This window comes from Microcaecilia unicolor, chromosome 5 (genome assembly GCF_901765095.1).
Source record: "Microcaecilia unicolor chromosome 5, aMicUni1.1, whole genome shotgun sequence".
Classification (NCBI taxonomy): domain Eukaryota; kingdom Metazoa; phylum Chordata; class Amphibia; order Gymnophiona; family Siphonopidae; genus Microcaecilia; species Microcaecilia unicolor.
Window position 1 is genome coordinate 294162899 of NC_044035.1, and position 20193 is coordinate 294183091.

Sequence of the window (20193 nt, forward strand, 5' to 3'; positions counted from 1 at the left end):
CAGTCCGGGAACAAACAGTCTCTCTCTCGCCAAAAATCATTCTGCACTCCAGAAGGTTTGTGACTGCAAATAACTTTACTGGAACTTCAGCAACCAGCAGGTAAACTCTTCAGAACTCTCTATTGGTGGTAATATCAACCCTTTTTCTTTCACGCTTTAAGTATTCCAATACTGTATATATTTACACAGACTCCTGTCCTTTATCCATCCTGGTGAGCCAGCAATAAATCCAAGGCTGTTTCTATTACTCCTGATACACCAATCCACCTCTTTCAGGCACAGGCTCTTTAGGCTGTCCTTCTTTCAGTAGTGCACCTCGCAGGGCTACACTTTGGCCTTCGACAGGCTTCCCCTGCCCTAGTCCCAGGCTGCATTCCCCTATCCACCTGAAGCTCTATCTCTTCCTCAGTTGCAACTACTTCTTTATTTAGCCTGCACTTATTTCTTTTACGCTAGGATCCCCCAATACTCCCAAGGATCCTGGTGGGGGTACATGCAACCAAAGACCTTGTGTACCTCTCTCCATACTCTTTTATGACTTCCCAAACTCCACCCCTGATGCCACTTTCTACAGGGATTATGGCTGCAACTTATTTCAACACCACTCCCTTGGGCTGGGCTTCCTCCTACCCAGGAACATCCCAACTCTCCAGCCCACTGGCAGGGACCTCCCTCCCCCCCAGAGCCTCTGGAAAAATGTATCACTGCTGTCTTAGTAATCATGGGTTATTACACTAGTGTTTGAAGTGTGGTGATGGTGGTCATTAAAGCATGAAGTGTCCAAGGCTGTGAGGGGCTGGAAATCAGCCAGGCATCCAGATAAGGAAAGACATGTTTACTGTTTTTTTTCCTATTTGTCATGTAAGCCACATTGAATCTGAGTCACTTTTGGGTTGCTGTGGGATATAAATGGTTAATCAAGTCCTTGCCTAATTTTTCCATTTATAATTTGAATACCCAATTTAATTCCCAAAGCACTAACTTCTTTCCAATTATATCTGTTCATATCAAGTTATTGTTAAAGCATTGTATGATGTATTTTTACATTCTATTAAGTATCTGAACATGTTTACTATTTTTTTTTCTAATTGTCATGTAAGCCATATTGAACCTGAGTCCCTTTCGGGCTGATGTGGGATATAAATGGGTGGTGGTAAGTGGTACTTCCCCCCCCCCCCCCAAAAAAAAAATGGCTACGTGGCAAGGGTTCACGTCTTTTTTTTAGAAAAAAAAGACAGCCTTTTATCTGCTACAGTAAAAGGGGGCCCCAGCATGCATCAAAACATGTACTGATGCTACAGCAGACCCCCTTTTACCGCAGCTTAGTAAAAGGACCCCATAATAAATAGCTTAACATAACAATTCATTTTTATTTTTATATTCCGCAAAAACTCGCAGTTCGATGTGGATCACAATACAAAAGAACTGGTCACAACCAGGATGTACAAACCATTATAATATTCTGTTTTACTTTAGTGTGTTCACTGACTTACAGATAAAAGGATTGGGTGCACTCACTTCAGGGACACTTCCCCTTAGAAATTTGTTCACTGAGGGGGGACCCATCACTGTATCCGTTACACTCCAGGGTAGGGCTATAATAGTTGTTCACGAGAACCCAATAGATGCTGGCATTTATCCAAGGGAGGCTGGAAGTTGCAGGTACAAATAGACTTCTATGCATAGTATGTATTGTATGTGGATATAGGTTTCTGCTTTCAGAATACATTCAGCAATAGGCAGTGATACTGTTATCAGTTGCTCCATGAGTGACATCTTTTCCATTTTTGGTTGGAACTGCCTCCTTTTTTTGCATGTAGAGTGAAAAGGGAATTTACATGGAGTAACTCATCTCATGATTTGGTAACTTAGACCCACATCATTGCTACACATCACTGTCTTATTTTACTTGTATTTGCAACCTGGACTAAGGATGCTTCTGATTCCTTTCTAGATGAACAGCTGTGATGTTGGACAATTATTTTTAACTACTGTAACTTTAGAACTTCTTTCTTCTAAAGAAGGGAACAGAATTTTTGCATATTACTAAAATTATCCCATTCTCTCTCTTAATGTTGCAGGGCTCGCTACCTGGCTGGCAATAGGCATTCCAAACCCAGCCTCAAATACTGATCCTGATTCTAAGCACTAGCTCTGATAAGTATTGAAATCATTTTATATTCAACTTGTGCCCAATCCCAGCTGGCTATGTCACCCTTGTTGATTGGTGGCACAAACATTTTTGCTGACTGGGGTCATGCTATCTTTGCCAGTTTGCCGGATCAAACATAGACAGTGATTGAGTCATACTGAAAACATTCCTACCCTATGAAACAAGTGTTTGTATCTAAAGTTTGCCAGGCTCATGAAGTAATTCTCCAGGATTCGATGCTCATTAAAGTCTTTTTCGCCATCATAACTGGTAATTGCTGAAAAGGAAAGGCTAGGAGAGCTGAACTGTCAGAAAAAGTAAGAAAAAGAGGTCTCTTAGGATTTGAAATGTTAAGTTCAGGTAGCAGCATGTTGCACTGACAGCTGTCCTGGTCTCTCAGAGAGTGTCAGTCTACAGCCATGCAGCAGGTGCAGACTTTTCTTTTATTGCATATTAACTCCATGAAGGCAAAGAGAAGCTAAGGCTGCGACTGGCCCTGGATTATACAGTACAGGCACATCAGCCGAGTGAGGTAAGGTAACAGGTGTTAAACTAAACTTAACACATAGAGCTGTACCAACATGTAATCAGATTTCCAGTGATTTTGCGAAGAAACAACTGAGAGTGGTCACAGACAGCTATAATCTAGGGGATTTTATTCAGGCTCATCACTAAACCGAAAATCAGAGTCTATTAAAATAGTCTATATATATACATTCGGGTATTGTTTTACATATGGCTATAAAATAGATATTATTTTATGCACGGCTTTTTTAAAAACTTATTCTTTTCTCCCAGTGAGAAGAACCTTTTGCTTTCATCAACATTTATTAATCACCCTTCTTTGTGAGGAACACAATTTGGGAACTTCCTCCAGACATTTGATAGAAAGAAATAATTGTAACCATAAATTTGATAAGATAATTGAATGTAAACAGACTTTTCTTTCTGGATAGCAAAATATAGTGCCAAACATTATTCCTAGTAGCAGAATTAAGCTATACAATATTTAATTTTTCTTTTTGGTAAGGCTTACATTTTATTAGAAAAATAACTATAACTTATGTTTTCAATAATAATTCCACTGCTAAAATCCCCTTAATATGATCTTCAAAAGGAGAGAATTTATAATATGACTCTCTCGAGCCCAGTTCAACTATTTATGTTCCACCGATTTCTTTTTTTTTTTTTTTTAATCTTTGCAGTATTTGAATGTAAATATTTCTACAGATGAAGAAACAAGGATATATTTACTATATAGTATGATTAAATCATAACATTTTGGTAAAGCTGACTCATAGAGGCATATTTTCAAAGCACTTTGGGAGGCTAAGTTCCATAGGTTTCTATGGAACTTTGGGAGGCTAAGTGCTTTGAAAATGAGCCTCATAGTGTCATATAAATATTCATTTTCTTCTCTGTTTGTCTCCCTTAATAGTAGTCTCTGTGTGTGATAAGCTCAGTAACAGCTATGCTTCTTTTTTTTCATATGTCTTTCCCTCTTTCCCCAGCTCGCCACATCTGTCCATTCTTGTCTTGCTATCTTTTAATTCTGTGTCTATCACTGTCTCTTTGCCTGTCTTTCCTGTAAGTTATGATCATTTTGTAAGTGACTTGATTGTGTAGAACAATAGTTTACATGCTTAAATTGGTGCTTATAAAATTATTCTGCTGTATACACATAAATGTAGGTGCTAAGAAAGCATAGCACCTACTTTTTAATGTTAAGATTAAGCAATTTTTCTATTGAACAGCAAATCAAAATAGTAAAAAGCTATATACAACTTTGTTACCAATTTTATGCAATATATGTGTAGGCATTCCTGGGGTGGGATTGGTGCTTTCGCATGCATTTCATATAATTCAAAGCAACAGAAGAGAATTGTGGAAAATATTAGAAGTGCAAAAAACTAAACATGCACCAAATTAATTCAAAAGAGGTAAGCTAAAGTCGTTTATGGCAGTGTACTCTCAATCATTGGTCAAAAACCTCTACAAAGCATTTTAATTTTTTAAGAACATAAGAGTAACCATACTGGGTCAGACCAATGGTCCATCTAGCCCAGTGTCCAGTTACTCCTTGCTTCTATTAAAAAAAAAATTATCATGACAATAACCTTCAAATGAAAAAAGGGAAACTTAAAATTTTTTTTTTCCATAGAACAGCCCTTGAGTACAGATGTATCTCATTCTGGAGATGTTTCTCACTGCTTGACCTTAGCCAGTGTTTCAGCAAAAGGCTGCCTTAGAGGCGTCAGAAAAAATTCTAAAAAGGAAAACAGATATCATTAGAAAATCCAGTAAAAAAAAAAAAAATCACAAAATCCTCATACCTTTTTTTTGTATTCCAGTAGCTGATGGCTAGCAACATTTTAGTACCATGTTTTTAAATGCGATCCAGAAAGGGTGTAGCCAAGCTCTCAACCAATTAAAATGGGCACGTGACAAAAAGGAGCCATAAGTTCCAATTCTTATTGGTACACACACACACAAAGTCATTTCTACCTCAGAGCAAGTGCAGCTTTATGTGGCAGCTTTCCAGTCGGCTGTTATATGAAGGCACATGTGCGCCTATATGTCTTCCCTGTCTAGGTACCCTGTTGTAAAATTATCTTCATTGTACTGTATCTAATTTTATGTCTTCATTATCTTCTTTCAGACTTATATAGCCCTCTATTTCTTAAGTTTGGTAATTTTGTCAAATTAATGAGGTATAAGTATGCAAGGGTGAAGATGCAGAGGAACTGAAAGAAATATTGGTGAAACTGATAGATGCACTGAGACAAATTGACAAGTTAAAAGGTGATAAATCACCTGGACTGGATGGCATATACCCCAGAGTACTGAAAGAACTCAAACATGAAATTGCTGATCTGCTGTTAGTGATCTGTAGCCTGTCATTAAAATCGTCCATAGTACCTGAAAATTGGAGAGTGGCCAATGTAATGCCGATTTGTAAAAAGGATTCCAGGGGTTATCCGGGAAATTACAGACCAGTATGCCTGACTTCAGTGCTGGGCAAAATAGTGTAAACTATTATAAAGAATAAAACTACAGAACATATAGACACATATGGTTTAATGGGACAGAGTCAGCATGGGTTCAGCCAAGGGAAGTCTTTTCTCACCAATTTGCTTCATTTCTTTGAAGGCATGAATAAACATGTGGACAAAGGTGAGCCTTTTGATTTAGTGTATCTAGATTTTCAGTAAGCGTTTGACAAAGTTCCTCATGAGAGATTCCTGGGAAAATTAAAAAGTCATGGGATATGAGGCAATATTCTTCTGTGAATTAGGACAAAACAGAGGATAGGGTTAAATGGCCATTTTTCTCAATGGAGGAGAGTGAACAGTGGAGTGCCACAGGGATCTGTACTGGGATCAATGCTATTTAATATATTTATAAATGATCTGGAAATCAGAATGATGAGTGAGGTGATTAAATTTGAAGATGACACAAAACTATTAAAAGTTCTCAAAATACATGCGGATTGTGAAAAATCTCAGGAAGACCTTAGGAAACTGGAAGACTGGGCATCCAAATGGCAGATGAAATTTAATGTGGACAAATTCAAAGTAATGCACATTGGTACTTGGTAGGTGAGAGGCTGGAGCAGGTGCAGCTTACACTTCCAGGGGAACCCCGCAGGAACTGCTTCCATCCCCAGGGGAACCCCACAGGCACTGCTTCCATTCCCACAGGAACTGCTTCTCCCCACGGGAATCCCACAACCTGGAGGGGATTCTTGCAGGATTCCCACAATCCCCGTTCCCCTGCAGGTCTCTAATCTGACACTATCCTCCTCCCATGCCCCAACAAACAGAATTATCAGCCACCACAGCCTCTGATTTATGTGTGTTTTTAGTTTAAACCTGGCCTCCCACTTAGCCATCTATCCCCGCTTCAATCCATTCAGAACTCTGCTGCACGTCTTATCTTCCGTCAGGACCGATATGCCCATATCACCCCTCTCCTCAAGTCACTTCACTGGCTTCCAATCAGGTACCGCATACAGTTCAAGCTTCTCCTACTTACCTACAAATGCACTCGATCTGCAGCCCCTCATTACCTCTCTTCCCTCATCTGCCCTTACGTTCCTACCTGAAACCTCCGCTCACAGGTCAGATCCCTCCTCTCAGTACCCTTCTCCACCACCGCCAACTCCAGGCTCCGCCCTTTCTGCCTCGCCTCACCCTATGCTTGGAATAAACTCCCTGAGCCCATACGCCAAGCCCCCTCCCTGCCCATCTTCAAATCCTTACTCAAAGCCCACCACTTCAATGTCGCCTTCGGCACATAACCATTATACCTCCATTCAGGATATCTAGACTGCCCCAACTTGACATTTCGTCCTTTAGATTGCAAGCTCCTTTGAGCAGGGACTATCCTTCTTTGTTAAACTGTACAGCGCTGCGTAACCCTAGTAGCGCTTTAGAAATGTTAAGTAGTAGTAGAATAGTCTCCATATTCTGCGATACTCTCCAATAATGTAGGTAATGAATAATGGGGGTTGGTCAAGTGTACACATAAATCGTCAGCAAATGTGGAGATTTTAAATTCTTGTTGACCTAATCTCACCCCTTTAATTTCAGTATTCAACATGATTTCTCGTATGAGAGGATCAAGAGTTGAAACAAATAAGAGCAGAGGCAGAGGGTAGCCCTGCCTGGTTCCTCTTTGAATAGAGAACTGGTCTGTACCAATCCCATTTACCCACACAGATGCCACTGGGTTCGTATATGTGGAGGGGCATTTTCGAAAGCGACGTCCAAGTTTCGATTTGGACGTCCTTGGAAAATGTCCCAATCCAGGGGCGAGGAAACCCGTATTTTCGAAACAGGATGGATGTCCATCTTTCGTTTCGATAATACGGTCGGGGACGTCCAAATCCTGAAATTTCGCTGTCCCTAAATTTGGATGTCCCTAGACATGGATGTTTCTGATTTTCGGCGATTTTTGAAACCAAGGACGTCCATCTCAGAAACAACCAAATGCAAGCCATTTGGTTGTGGGAGAAGCCAGCATTTGTAGTGCACTGGTCCCCCTGACATGCCAGGACACCAACCGGGCAGCCTAGGGGGCACTGCAGTGGATTTAAAATGCTCTCAGGAACATAGCTCCCTTACCTTGTGTGCTGAACCCCCAACCCCCCCACACCAAAACCCACTACCCCCAACTGTACACCACTATCATAGCCCTTAAGGGTGAAGGGGGTCACCTAGATGTGGGTACGGTGGGTTTGTGGTGGGTTTTGGAGGGCACGCTGTTTCCTACACAAACGTAACAGGTGGGGGGGGGATGGTGCTGGGTCCACCTGTCTGAAGTGCACTCACCCACTAAAACTGCTCCAGGGACCTGCATACTGCTGTCATGGACCTGAGTATGACATCTGGGGCTGGCATAGAGGCTGGCACAAAATATTTTTACAGGTTTTTTGAGGGTGGGAGAGGGTTAGTGATCACTGGGGGAGTAAGGGGAGGTCATCCCCAATTCTCTCCAGTGGTCATGTGGTAATTTCAGGCACCTTTTTGTGCCATAGTTGTAAGAAATACAGGCCCAGGTGAAAGCGTCCAAGGGCTCGTCAGGGATGTCCTTGTTTTTTCCGATTATGGGTCAAGGACGTCCAAGTGTTAAGGCATGCCCGAGTCCCGCCTTCGTACGCCCCCTTGAACTTTGGCCATCCCTGTGATGGAGTGCAGTTGGGGACATCCAAAATCAGCTTTCGATTATACCGATTTGGAAGTTTCTGTGAGAAGGACGTCCATCTTCCGATTTATGTCGAAAAATGGGCATCCTTCTCTTTCGAAAATGAGCCCAAAAGTAATGCTAGCACCATAACACTCCAAAACTCCAAGGTGAAAGCCCCAATCCACCTGATTGAATACCTTCTCCACATCAAAGCTGACTAGCAGAGAAGGCATCCATCACACTCTGATTGCCTCAAGTGTTGCTAAAATCATGCGCATATTGTGCACCACATATTGTTGGCAAACAAATCCCACTTAGGGCTATGCTGTGATATGTGGCAGTAATTGCTAAAACCTTTGCCATTAAGTTAGTTTTAAAGCACAGTAACGAAATGGGTTTATAAGATTCTGGAACGGTAGGATCCTTCCAAGGCTTTGGGAGCACTATAATATTAGCTTTAGATAGAATTTCAGGTAGTGAGCATGTGGATATGATTTTTCTAAACATAGCTGTAAAAGGAGTGATCACCTTGTCCTTCAAAATTTTATAAAATTCAGCTCAATATCCATCTGGGCTGGGCGCTTTCCCCAACATGTTTTGCTGTATAACCCAGGCTACGTCATCCTCATTGATAGGGCAGTTGAGTAACTCTGTCTGCCTTGCTTATACATGGTAAATCCAAGTTAGATACTGTCAAGAGTTAGTATTATCTTTCAAATATAATTTTACAAAAAAATCCTGAAACAATCTACCTATTTCTTTTTCTGATTTTAGTATGCATCCTTGACTACCTTTGAAGTGGAGTGGAGTAGCAGCCTAGTAGTTAGTACAGTGTACTTTGATCCTGGGAGCTGGGTTCAATTCCCACTGCAGCTCCTTGTGATTTTGAGCAAGTCACTTAACCCTCCATTGCCCCAGGTACAAATAAGTACTTGTATATACTATGTAAATTGCTTTGAATATAGTTGCAAAAACCACAGAAAGGCAATACATCAAGTCACATTTCCCTTTAGGTAGAGTACCTTACTAGGACCTTGCCATTGCCTTACCAACTTGGATGTGAGCTGTTGGTAATAAAGAACCTTTTCAAAGACTTTCCTGGCTGCATGCTGTTCTTTTGGTCATCTGCACTGTTTGTGGCTGTGCTTTGAGGTATGGAGACTGCTCCCTCTTCTATTTTCCTCCACAGCTAAATATGGCCTTACAGCTGTTTGAATGAAATACTTTTTTGGTTAAATTCTGCCATTTGAAGAGTGATAGTAAAAAGTGATGGTCATTGACATCGCTTGGGCATAAAATGAAGTTGTACCCTGATATGCTGAAGCTGTAAGTCACTTGCATGTTGGGCATGTTTACATGAATGCTACATCTTTCTGAGATATTCATGTGGGGAAAAGTGTACACAATCATCCAAGTTATGAATTGTAATTTGTAGAAAAACAACTATATAACATTAAATCTGTTCTTTATCATTGCAGCTGGAAGACAGAAATAAGTTAGTAAGTTCAAGTGTCCCCATGATCAGCACAGCAAGGCTACCTGCTGCTCAGCCTGTTCGCATTGCCTTCAGAGTAGATGACTCCACAGGTATAGTATCACTGCATGTTATATTGTGTAACATGATGGGGGGGTGGGGAGTTAGGAGTTAGTAGCATTGATTTTCAGCACTAGGCTCATAAATTAGGCTTAAAAATCTAGGCAAACGAATAGCAGGCCTAAATTTAAAAGCATAACTGTTCGAAAGCTGAGGCTTCTAAGTTTGGCTGAAAATAGGCTATGCATTTAGAAGCCTAACCTAGAAGTATAAATTTAGGAGCTGAGCTTTTTAAAATATTGGGCCCTAAGATGATGGAGCCTTCATATTGTATAACAGGTACATTTAGTCTCTACTGCTTTATTCATAGCATTATGTGGTAACTAAAATGGTATTTGTTGTCCTGAAAAAGTTTGGATAGAAGTTAAAATGAAAAGGAAGGGATCAAACTCTTATAATAAAATGGCCATGGTTCACACCATCAGTTGCTCTCTGCTTTTTCTTTTCTTCATTTCATCTGACTGCTGTTGCTTAGGCTGGAGTTCAGGGAACTAGATAGGGATGGAGGCTTTGGCACTAAGCATGACAGCTTTTGTTGTGAGAGACAACTTTATATACTATGACCACAGGACTAAGATCTGCCTGGCAAATAGGAGCTGTAATCATAGAAATGGGGGCTGAAAGTCTAAGGATGAGGGATTGTAACAAGGATGATACCAGCTGCCTCTGTCTGCAACTCTGGGTACCTGTAAGCTGTGCTTGCTCTGAACTACTCAGGATGATTCTCTCCTCCAGCCTCCCACTGACAGAAGATTAATGCATTGTCTGCTTTCTCCTCTACTGGCTTTATTCTGAAGTCGGAATGCAAAGGGTGACCAGTTCCCTGAGACTATCAGGACATGCATGGTTCAGATCATTTAGAAGTTAGCTGGGGAGAAACTAGATGCGGATATTGCTTTGTGTTGAACAAGAAGCTTAGTAGCTGTGAGTGTCCTTTTTTAAACAGAATACTGTTTATATGCCTTTTTGATCACAATACTGTTTTTTATGCAGCTCAGTCAAAAAGTATTTCAAACTCATTTTTTAGGCTGTTTTGGGTTCACAATTGCTAACAAGGGGAAGGTTTGTCTTCTCCTTTTATATATGTGCCCTTTGAGAAGCACTACAGATTGGAAATGCAAGCAAAGAAAGATGCTTATGGAAGGGCGTTTCTCAAGGGGCTTAAGCCATCTTCCCGCCTGGGACAGTGAAGCCTAGGTACTGCCTGGAACAGTGAAGTCTGGGTACATCAGGTTTAGCAGAGAGATAAGGAAGGTAACATTTGTTCTTACCTGCCAATTTCCGTGAAGTCATATTGTTTTTCTGCAAATCTGATCAGCACCTCTTACTGCCTGTACTGAAACATACATGAAGCCCATTTTTTTTTTGTTGCCCTCATCTACAATGTACTATGGTGTGGAAGAGCTGCAGCTTTGTTGCCTACTTTTACACAATCTGTGTGTAGGCATTCCTGGGTTGTGCAATGTCCGCATATCTTTTATAAAATACACATAGAGTACATGCACTGTTGGGGGCTGGCTTTTGTTTATTAGATTTGTAATATACTACCTTTCTATGGCACAACCAAAAAGCTGTACATATTACATACAGGTACTTTTTCTGTTCCTAGTGGGCTCACAACCAAAGTTTTGTACCTGGGTCTGGGAGTCCGTTCCAAAAAGGCACATTGGGTACCTACAGTATGTTGCTTTCATGAAATATGTACCTTTTCAGATTTCTCACATAGGCCTTCTCTTTTTAAACCAAGCCCTAAAAGTCCAGCTACCTTTCTTTGATAAACTTTGGCGTATGCATGGTAAGGCTATCCCTAGTGAAAGGCTCATGAAAAGTAATCTTTATGGAATCCTAGGCTGGGATAATCCCTACTCCCCTTCTTGTGCGCTCCGATCCATGGATAAATACTTCTTATCTGTTCCCTTCTCCACTACTGCCAACTCCAGACTTTGCTCCTTCTGTCTCGCTGTACCCTATGCCTGGAATAAACTTCCTGAGCCCCTACATCTTGCCCCATCCTTGACCATCTTTAAATCTAGATTGAAAGCCCACCTCTTCAACATTGCTTTTGACTTGTAACCACTTGTACCTCTCGCTTCTACCTACCCTCCTCTCCTCTTTCCTCTACACATTAATTGATTTGCTTACTTTATTATTTTTGCCTATTAGATTGTAAGCTCTTTGAGCAGGGACTGTGTTTCTTCCATGTTTGTGCAGTGCTGTGTACGCTGGGCTTAGTGGTGAGGAGTAAGGAGAAGCATCATCCTTCTCTTTTTCTTTCCCAGGAAGAATATAGCTAATCAGTGCTAAAGAGAATAGGGCTTTTCCTCCTCTCTTCTACCACCATGGTCAATTGGTGCACATAAAGCAAGGATTCTTCTCACCACAACCATGCAACACTATCTGGCTAAATTTGACACACCACCCTTGCCACATTGCTAACCTGAACCAAGTTATTCAAATGAAGGTGTGATACTGTGGGCAAGCATCTGAACTGCAGATTCCTACCATAGTGACAGGCATAGCAGCCATTTCTGGAGGGGGGGGGGGGCTTAGCTGTAGTCACCTGCTGCCTAGGGGCAGGGTTCTTCCTCTGCCCCTTCTTCCATCTCCAATGGGTGCATGCCCCTCCATGGATCCTCCTCCTCCTGCACATCCACCTGCTGGGTGTGGCCCTGTTATGGGATAAGGGGCACCTCCCAGAGTCCAAGGTCCACTACAACGTCCTCCCAGGCTCTCTCTGCAGCAGGCTGTTCTGGGGCAGGCTGGTCCACAGCAGGCTGTGCAGCATCTTGAGAGTAACTTGTGTGTTTAAAAAGTTGAGATCAACACATTCTACATGGCTTGCATAGTGGTGCAGCTGGCTCTTGGTAGGTAGGGACAGGGACAGCTGGGGGCTGTTGGTTGTTACCCGGGGGACATCTCTGATCTGTGTCACCAATGAGATGACATAGCAGGGAACCCCGGAGATAAGGATATGATAGCTGTTTGTCCTCTGAGAGGGTTATCTTCCAACTGGCATGCAAGATTGGTCTTAGCCCTGCTGGAGGGCCATTGGTAACCAGGACAAGTAGTATGCCATTGCACTGTTGCCTGGCTTGGATCATGGTTACAGCTCTTGTCAGGGATGTGGGTGTGTCTGTCCCCATGCCCATGTGGTTTACAGTTGGCTGGGAGATGACTGGGGACTGTGGTCCTCCCATCTTCTTGTCATCTCTGTTGTGAACCCCCTGAGAGGCATTTTACATACTGCAAGGTGGGAAACCTAGGTTTGGGGGTATCATCTGTGATGTAATCAGACAAGCTGGCTTGGGGCCCTTACAGATGCTAGTGACTGCACATCATTCCATGACTCATGGACATTCTCTTGGTTTGAGCAGGGGGTGGTGGGAGTGGAGGGTATGAATAGGTGGTGGTTTCCCTAAGGAGGGGTTTGTATGTCACTGTCATTTAGAGGTTTGAAGGGCCCACAGCTTGGGCCTTGAGGGATGTTTCATAGGGCAGCATAGCTAACTTTGAACCTCACAATGCTATATATAATCAACTAGTAAAAAAGGCCCGTTTCTGACACAAATGAAACGGGCGCTAGCAAGGTTTTCCTCGGAGTGTGTATGTTTGGGAGAGTGTATGTGAGAGTGACTGTTTGAGAGTCAGAGTGAAAGTGTGAGTGTGTGAGAGAGAGTGAGTCTGGGTGTGAGTGTGTTTGTGAGAATGAGAGTGTGTGCAAGTGTGTATGTGAGACACAGTGTGAGAGATAGTGTATGTGTGTGGGCGAGAGAGAGAGTGTGTGTGAGACACAGATTCTCTGTGAGAGTGAGTGTATGAGACCAAGCGAGTGTGTGAGTGACTGTGTGGCACATAGAGAGTGAATGTGATACAGTGTGAGACAGAGTGTGTGAGAGTGAGAGTCAGAAAGACATTGTATATGAGAGAGAGAGAGTGTGAGCCCTGCCCTCCCAATCCATGCCCATCTGTCCCCTGCCCCCTCCATTCATCCTTTTCCAGCAATTCCCCTCTCTCCCTGAGCCCTGCCCTCCCAATCCATGCCCATCCATGCTCCTCTGTCACCTGTCCCCTCCATTCATCCCTATCCAGCAATTCCCCTCTCTCCCTGAGGCCTGCCCTGCAATCCATATCCATCCATGCCTATCTGTCCCCTCCATTCATCCCTATCCAGCAATTCCCCTCTCTCCCTGAGCCCTGCCCTCCCAATCCATGCCCATCCATGCTCATCTGTCCCCTGCCCCCTCCATTCATCCCTATCCAGCAATTCCCCTCTCTCCCTGAGGCCTGCCCTGCAATCCATATCCATCCATGCCCATCTGTCCCCTCCATTCATCCCTATCCAGCAATTCCCCTCTCTCCCTGAGCCCTGCCCTCCAAATCCATGCTCATCTGTCCCCTGCCCCCTCCATTCATCCCTATCCAGCAATTCCCCTCTCTCCCTGAGGCCTGCCCTGCAATCCATATCCATCCATGCCCATCTGTCCCCTCCATTCATCCCTATCCAGCAATTCCCCTCTCTCCCTGAGGCCTGCCCTGCAATCCATATCCATCCATGCCCATCTGTCCCCTCCATTCATCCCTATCCAGCAATTCCCCTCTCTCCTTGAGTCCTGCCCTCCCAATCCATGCCCATCCATGCTCCTCTGTCCCCTGCCCCCTCCATTCATCCCTTTCCAGCAATTCCCCTCTCTCCCTGAGCCCTGCCCTCCCAATCCATGCCCATCCATGCTCCTCTGTCCCCTGCTGCCTCCATTCATCCTTTTCCAGCAAGTCCCCTCTCTCCCTTCCATGACCCCCCCTCGCATCCATGCTCCTCTCTCTCCCATGTCCCAGCCTGGCCCGCCCTTTTCTCCCCCCCCCCCTTCGCATCCATGCTGTCGTTTCTCCCCTGCCCTCCCGCTCCCATTGTTCTACTTTACTGGCCACCCTCTTCTCTCCCCCCAACATCCCTTTTTGTTTTTTTTCTTCTTTAAATTTACCTCCGTGGCGGTTCCGGCAGCGAAACGTCAGGGAAGGAGGCGGTGCTCCCGACATCTAGCTTTCCCTTCGCTGTGTTCCGCCTTCTTTTGACGTCATCCTTGACGTCAGAAGAAGGTGGAACACAGCGAAGGGAAGGCTAGACGTCGGGAGCGCCGCCTCCTTCCCTGACACTTCGCTACCGGATTTTTTTTTTTTTTTCCGCCCTCGACGTCATGACGTTTGACGCGAGGGCGGGGCAGAGACGGCTGGCTGGCTTGAAGGCTTCACACCACGAATCCACGAACCCTTCAGCCTGGGAGTGACGTCAGGTGGCTTCAGAACGTTGTCCTCAGAACGTTGAGGGTGCGTTTTATTATATTAGATGTGGGTCTGGCCCCTGAGAGGCCATCCATTTGGTTGGCAATTTGTGCTCGCACAGCCCTCAGTGTACTGTCCTCCTTGCTTACTCCCTTTTCAGGTATGTGTGGCGTAGGAAGAGGATGTGGGTTTGATTCCCACTGTGTGTCTTTCTGGTTCAAATTTTATTTACCCTGCTATAGCTGCTGCAATGTGCTAGGTAGGTTTGTGTGACATTCTGGCCACTTTTTTGGGGTCACAAAGGGTGCTGTCCAAATCCCTTCCCCATCCCCCTTCCTTTCCATGCCATCTCATTGGTTTGGGTTTGGCTGCAACACATTCTAGTGTATATAGGGGTTGTGGGCCCACTCAATGGAACCCAAGGAGGTTGGATAAAAATAGGAGATGGGGTAATGTCAAAACGCTGAAGCTAATTAGATCAGTATCTGTTTCCCCTTCTTCATGCAGTTGTCATTCCTGTACACTCAAAACAATGCAAACAAACCTATGAGCTGCTGCAACCATATTGTCGTTCTTTGTTGCTGGTAGCATTTATATGTAATCTCACTTATATTTTCAAACATGCCAGCTTGTGCAGCATACAGATGTACAAAGAGACAGTATAATAACAGAATAACTTTTCATAGGAAGAGTAGTAATTTGTTATAAATTGTAATCAGTGTGTCATTTAAAGGGGCTGGTTATAGGGACACTTTAGCAAGTGTTATATTTGTGCAGAGATTTTTTTCTCCTGGTAGAGGGCCACTAAACCAGACATCATGTTATGAGAATCAGGTGCTCAACATTGAGCGTTTCTATCTATTTATTTACTTATTTATGACAAGTGGGCTGTGTAGTTATTCAAAGTTGTTAAATTGCAAGAGGATTGTGAAAAATTACAAGACAATCTTATGAGAATGGGAGACTGGGCATCCAAATGGCAGATGACGTTTAATGTGAGCAAGTGCAAAGTGATGCATGTGGGAAAGAGGAACCCAAACTATACTTATATGATGCACACCGACCAGGAAAAGGATCTAGGTGTCAAACTCTCTGCTCAGTGTGCGTGGCGGCTAAGAAAGCAAATAGAATGTTAGGTTTTTTTTTTACATTTGTACCCCACGCTTTCCCACTCATGGCAGGCTCAATGCAGCTTACATGGGGCAATGGAGGGTTAAGTGACTTGCCCAGAGTCACAAGGAGCTACCTGTGCCAGGAATTGAACTCAGTTCCTCAGGACCAAAGTCCACCATCCTAACCACTAGACCACTCCTCCACTATTATTAGGAAAGGAATGGAAAACAAAAATGAGGATGTCATATACCCTTTATATCACTACATGGTGCAACTGCACCTCGAATACTGTGTGCAATTCTGGTCACCGCATCTCAAAAAAGATATAGTGGAATTATAAAATTATAAAAGGTACAGAGAAGGGCGATAAAGGAGATGTGATGACTTCCCTATAAGGAAAGGCTAAAGTAGCTAGGGCTCTTCAGCTTGAAGAAAAGACGGCTGAGGGGAGATATTATAGAGGTCTATAAAATAATGAGTGGAGCAGAACGGGTAGACGTGAATCGCTTGTTTACTCTTTCCAAAAATACTAGGACTAGGGGGCATACATTGAAGCTATAAAGTAGTAAATTTAAAACAAATTGGAGAAAATATTTCTTCACTCAACATACTACTACTACTACACTTCTAAAGAGCTACTAGGGTTACGCAGCACTGTACAGTTTAACAAAGAAGGACAGTCCCTGCTCAAAGGAGCTTACAATCTAATGGACAAGATGTGCAGTCAAATTGGGGCAGTCTAGATTTCCTGAATAGAGGTATAATGGTTAGGTGCCGAAGGTGACATTGAAGAGGTGGGCTTTGAGCAAGGATTTGAAGATGGGCAGGGAGGGGGCTTGGCGTATGGGCTCAGGAAGTTTATTCCAAGCATAGGGAGAGGCGAGGCAGAAAGGGCGGAGCCTGGAATTGGCGGTGGTGGAGAAGGGTACAGAGAGGAGGGATTTGTCCTGTGAGCGGAGGTTTCGGGTAGGAGCGTAAGGGGAGATAAGGGTAGAGAGGTAATGAGGGGCTGCAGATTGAGTGCATTTGTAGGTTAGTAGGAGAAGCTTGAACTGTATGCAGTACCTGATCGGAAGCCAGTGAAGTGACTTGAGGAGAGGGGTGATATGAGCACATCGGTCCAGGCGGAAGATAAGACGTGCAGCAGAGTTCTGAACGGATTGAAGGGGGGATAGATGGCTAAGTGTAATTAAACTCTGGACTTCTTTGCCAGAGAATTTGGTAAAAACAGCTAGCTTAGCAGGGTTTTAAAAAGGTTTGGATAGCTTCCTAAAAAAAAGTCCATAAACCATTATTAAGATGGACTTGGGGAAAATCCACTGCTTATTTCTAGGATAAGCAGCATAAAATGTATTGTACTGTTTTGGGATTTTGCCAGGTGCTTGTAACCTGGATTGGCCACTGTTGGAAAAAGGATGCTGGGCTTAATGGACCTTCGGTCTGTCCCAGTATGGCAACACTTATGTTCTTATGTTCTTAACAGGAAAGGAAATTAGGCAGACTTGATGGACCTGAGGGTCTTTATTTGCGTTATATTCTATGTTTCTATGTTTATTTCCAATGTTATTATAGACCCAACTTGAACTATTCTTGAATACTGAAATCTTCCAGTAGGAAAATAAACAGATTAACAAGGGAAATGGGACTTGATATACTGCCTTTCTGTGGTATTTTGCAACTACATTCAAAGTGGTTTACATATATACAGGTTCTTATTTTGTACCTGGGGCAATGTAGGGTTAAGTGACTTGCCCACAGTCACAAGGAGCTTCAGTATGAACAGGGCTGTGCCTAGGGTCTCTGGCGCCCCCCTGCAGCCTATCAGTTGGCGCCCCCCCCTGCAGACTATCAGTTGGCGGCGGCAGCGGCGCCCCCCCCCCCCCCCCCGTGAAAATGATCACTCACCACTTGCCACACTGACAGGAATTGTCAGCAATATTCTTAGAAAGAAATTGCTATACATTGCAAAATAAGATAGCAGATGTAAATTCTCAAAGTGGACATATTCCAAACACTAAAATGAAAATAAAATGATTTTTTTCTACCTTTGTTGTCTGGTGACTTTCTTTTTCTGATCATGCTGGCCCAGTATCTGATTCTGCTGCTATCTGTCCTCTTAACTCCGTTTCCAGGGCTTCCTTTCCTTTCCTCCTTTCTTCTTCATTTCTGGTCCTCAGCTTCTGCCTATTTTCTTCATCCATGTGCAGTTTTTCTCCTCTCTTCCTTTTCCCTCATTTCATCTCCTTCATCTCTCTTCCTTCCCCTCTATGTCCAGCAATTTCTCCTCTCTCCCTGAGCCCTGCCCTCCCAATCCATGCCCATCCATGCTCCTCTGTCACCTGCCCCCTCCATTCATCCCTATCCAGCAATTCCCCTCTCTCCCTGAGCCCTGCCCTGCAATCCATATCCATCCATGCCCATCTGTCCCCTCCATTCATCCCTATCCAGCAATTCCCCTCTCTCCCTGAGCCCTGCCCTCCCAATCCATGCCCATCCATGCTCCTCTGTCACCTGCCCCCTCCATTCATCCCTTTCCAGCAATTCCCCTCTCTCCCTGAGCCCTGCCATCTCAATCCATGCCCATCCATGCTCCTCTGTCCCCTGCCCCCTCCATTCATCCCTTTCCAGCAATTCCCCTCTCTCCCTGAGCCCTGCCATCTCAATCCATGCCCATCCATGCTCCTCTGTCCCCTGCCCCCTCCATTCATCCCTTTCCAGCAATTCCCCTCTCTCCCTGAGCCCTGCCATCTCAATCCATGCTCATCCATGCTCCTCTGTCCCCTGCCCCCTCCATTCATCCCTTTCCAGCAATTCCCCTCTCTCCCTGAGCCCTGCTATCTCAATCCATGCCCATCCATGCTCCTCTGTCCCCTGCCCCCTCCATTCATCCTTTTCCAGGAATTCCCCTCTGTCCCTTCCATGACCCCCCCTCGCATCCATGCTCCTCTCTCTCCCATGTCCCAGCCTGGCCCGCCGTCTTCTCCCCCCCCCTTCGCATCCATGCTAAGTAGTAGTAGTCGTTTCTCCCCTGCCCTCCCGCTCCCATTGTTCAACTGCGGCTGCCCACCCTCTTCTCTCCCCCCCCCCCCCCCAACATCCCTTTTCTTTTTTTTTTCTTTTTAAATTTACCTCCGTGGCGGTTCCGGCAGCGCAGCGTCAGGGAAGGAGGCGGCGCTCCCGATGTCTAGCCTTCCCTTTGCTGTGTTCCGCCTTCTTCTGACGTCATCCGTCAGAAGAAGGCGGAACACAGCGAAGGGAAGGCTAGACGTCGGGAGCGCCGCCTCCTTCCCTGACGCTGTGCTGCTGGAACCGCCGCCACGGAGGTAAATTTAAAAAGAAAAAAAAAAGAAAAGGGAGGGCGAGCGAGGTGAGCATGGTGCGGCGGCGCCCCCCCCCCCCCCCCCCCCGAGGGAAGCACCCCCCTGCCATGCTTACCTCGCTTACCGGGTCAGCACGGCCCTGAGTATGAATCAAACCCAGTTCCCCAGGATCAAAGTCCACTACATTAACCACTAGGCTACTCCTCCACTCCACACTTTCCACACACGCCTGATAAGGTCTGGATCTTCCCATTATATCTTCCTGCTTCAAAGTCCCTGTGGCTGCCGAATCATCTACAAAATACAAGTGAGAAACTGTTTATCTGTGAGAGGCAGTTGCAGGTGACACAGCAGAGGGAGAGACACAGAGGAGAGGAGGCGCAGGTCTTCCTGCCTGTCTCTGCCTCATTCTTTTTCCCTCATTCACTCTTTCTATCTCTGATCCTTCCTTCTGTATATCTCCCTTACCCTCGCTGTCTCTAGATCCCTCTTTTCCTTTTACTAGCATTGAAATTATTATTTGAAATAAATTGTTAAAAACAATTAAAATTAAATCTGCCACCCAGATAGCTCAAGGGGACACCCCCTCACTCCTTTTCAGCTATCTGGCTATTTTCCGTGGCCAGTTGAAAAACAATTTGCATGCAGCAGGTCACTCCTTAGAGGGAACACTGGTTCACTGTAATGAGGGTAGCTACATACTCAAACTTTAATCCAGGACAGAGCTGTTATAGGGTGCAATATCAGTGGTACATATTATGGGCCTGAGGTGCTCCCTCATGCGCCTGATAAGGTCTGGATCTTCCCGCCATATCTTCTCACCATATCTTCCTGCTTCAAAGTCCCTGTGGCTGCCGAATCATCTACAAAACACAAGTTGGTTGGTGATGGGCCTTCTTGGTGTCAGATACATAATTTTTTAATGACATGTTATACAGTGCTCCTCACATAGCCTGTGACAGATGGTTACAGACAGATTTTTTGGGGGGGCGGGACTGAGGGGGTGGGTATATAGTACACAAGCACAGGTGCTATGTGAGCTGAGGTGG

General features: G+C 44.5%; 1 protein-coding gene across 5 annotated transcripts in view; it reads left to right on the forward strand.

Annotated features, from left to right (window-relative positions):
* Positions 1-2200: 2200 nt before the first annotated feature.
* Positions 2201-20193, forward strand: part of MAP3K7CL (MAP3K7 C-terminal like) — a 42152-nt gene continuing 24159 nt past the window's right edge. The window contains exons 1-2 of one of the 5 annotated variants that reach the window (XM_030205131.1): positions 2201-2684; positions 9319-9427. In XM_030205131.1, coding sequence (XP_030060991.1) covers positions 9358-9427 — 70 coding nt within the window. In that variant the 5' untranslated portion in view covers positions 2201-2684; positions 9319-9357. Of the gene's footprint in view, positions 2685-8731; positions 8759-9147; positions 9167-9318; positions 9428-20193 lie in introns of those variants that run through there. The other 4 variants (XM_030205132.1, XM_030205134.1, XM_030205133.1 and 1 more) reach the window with 4 other exon arrangements.